The sequence below is a fragment of the Neophocaena asiaeorientalis genome, unplaced genomic scaffold, assembly GCF_003031525.2.
Source record: "Neophocaena asiaeorientalis asiaeorientalis breed wild unplaced genomic scaffold, Neophocaena_asiaeorientalis_V1.1 scaffold1211, whole genome shotgun sequence".
In the NCBI taxonomy this organism is placed as follows: Eukaryota; Metazoa; Chordata; class Mammalia; order Artiodactyla; family Phocoenidae; genus Neophocaena; species Neophocaena asiaeorientalis.
In genome coordinates, this window is record NW_020173209.1 from 376,373 (window position 1) to 378,031 (window position 1,659).

General features: G+C 63.4%; 1 protein-coding gene across 1 annotated transcript in view; it reads right to left on the reverse strand.

The window, feature by feature from the left end:
* The window catches only part of PDE6B (phosphodiesterase 6B), a 30,624-nt gene extending 29,601 nt beyond the window's left edge, over positions 1-1,023 (reverse strand). The window contains exon 1 of the mRNA XM_024745015.1: positions 556-1,023. Within this exon, the coding sequence (XP_024600783.1) occupies positions 556-1,023 (468 nt within the window). The remainder of the gene's footprint in view (positions 1-555) is intronic.
* Positions 1,024-1,659: the final 636 nt, after the last annotated feature.

Here is a 1,659-nt window from a genome sequence, read left to right on the forward strand (position 1 = left end):
CCAACCAGAACCTGTCCTCCCAGACTTCTCCGCTCCAGGCACTCACTGCGTCCACCCCTCCTGCCCCCTCCTGGACCAGCTGCTTCTTCTTCTTCTTTTTTTTTTTGGCTGCGAGGCCTGCAGATCTCAGTTCCAGGATTGAACCCAGGCCGTGGCAGTGAAGCTGCCGAGTCCTAACCATTGGACTCCCGGGGAACCTGGACCAGCTTCTCCTGAACCCCCAAACTTGCTCGCCCCAGTGAGCAGTATGGTTAGGGCTCTGGGGTCCACTGGCCCCTCCATTCTGGGCCTCTGCGCCAGCCCCTGCTCAGACGCCGTACTCCCAAACCCCCATCCAGGGAATCATAGGTCAAGGGGGCAGCAGGGCCTGCCCAGGCTGCCCTCCCAGCCACCCCAGGGCCTCCTTCCTTCCCGCGAGCTCTGGCCTGGACCTGTTCCACTTGCCTCTCTGGCCGCCTTCCTAAAAGCCGAGGGCCCCCTCACAGCCAGTGGGCTGACCCGTCCTTCGGGGACTGTGGGAACCCTTCGCCAACTCCCACGAGGCCCAGGACCCACCTCCGTCACATCCTTGACATTCACCACCTTCTTGGTCTGAGCCACGTGGCCCACGACCCCAATGTCCAGCGGGAAGAAGATCTCGGAGTCGGGGGGCACCAGGCAGTCCTCCAGGGCGCTGCCGGGCTGCACGCTGAAGAGGCGTGTGGCGAGCTCGGCCGTGCCGTTGCGCTGGCGGTACATGAAGAGGCTGCAGCGGTCGGCATGCAGGATGGAGCAGAGACGCCGCAGGATCTTGAAGACCACGCGCTCCATGTTCACGCTCTCCTGCATGTCCTGCACCAGCTCGAACAGGGCCGTGCTCTCCTCCACCTGGCACAGCTCTTGGAAACTGGTGCAGCCCGCCGGGCACCCATCCTCGCAGGTGCTGGCCACATCCTCAGGGCTCAGCTTCTTTCCAAAGTACTGGTCCGCAAAGCCAGGGTTCTGGTCCAGGAACGTCTGCACCTGCTCCTCGCTGAGGCTCATGGTGTCCGGCTTCCCGTCTGAGAGAAGCGCCAGACCCCAGCGCACAAGGCCCTCCCGCAAACACTGTCATCAGCAAAGCCTTTCTTAGCGACGATTACCGTACCAGCTGGCACGCCCACGCCTGCTCGCCCCCCTCCCCTTAGGTCCCGGACTGTCCGCTTCCTGCCTGGGAAAATCAGACCCCCTGGACTGGGGGCTGCAGTGTAACAGCTCAGGACCTTCTGCCTGAGGCAGGGATCCCGGGCGCTGGGATAAGCCCTCACACCCAACCCCTGGAGAGGGGTAACCCCTGGAGTGCCATGACCCCTTCTGCCTGAGCGGCCACCCGAGGACTTGGAATGCTCCGACAGGTAGCTCCAAGTCTCTTGGGCCCCCAGACCCGGGCTGAGGTGTGGTGGGGTGGCAGGGCACCAGCTCTGCCTCGGGGAGGTGGAGGGACCCCCGACAAGGCTGCCCATGCCCACGGAGGGAAGTGGGAAGAAGGGAGGAAGGTGTCGGGGTGCGACCGTAAGGGGGGCCTTTCCCTTCTCTTCTGTGGCGAGAAGCCGGCTCTTGCCTGTTAAGAGACAGCAGCCCTAGATAGAAATGGTCCTGGCGAATGCCCAGCACGCATCTCCCTTTTGGCCTAATTCCTAA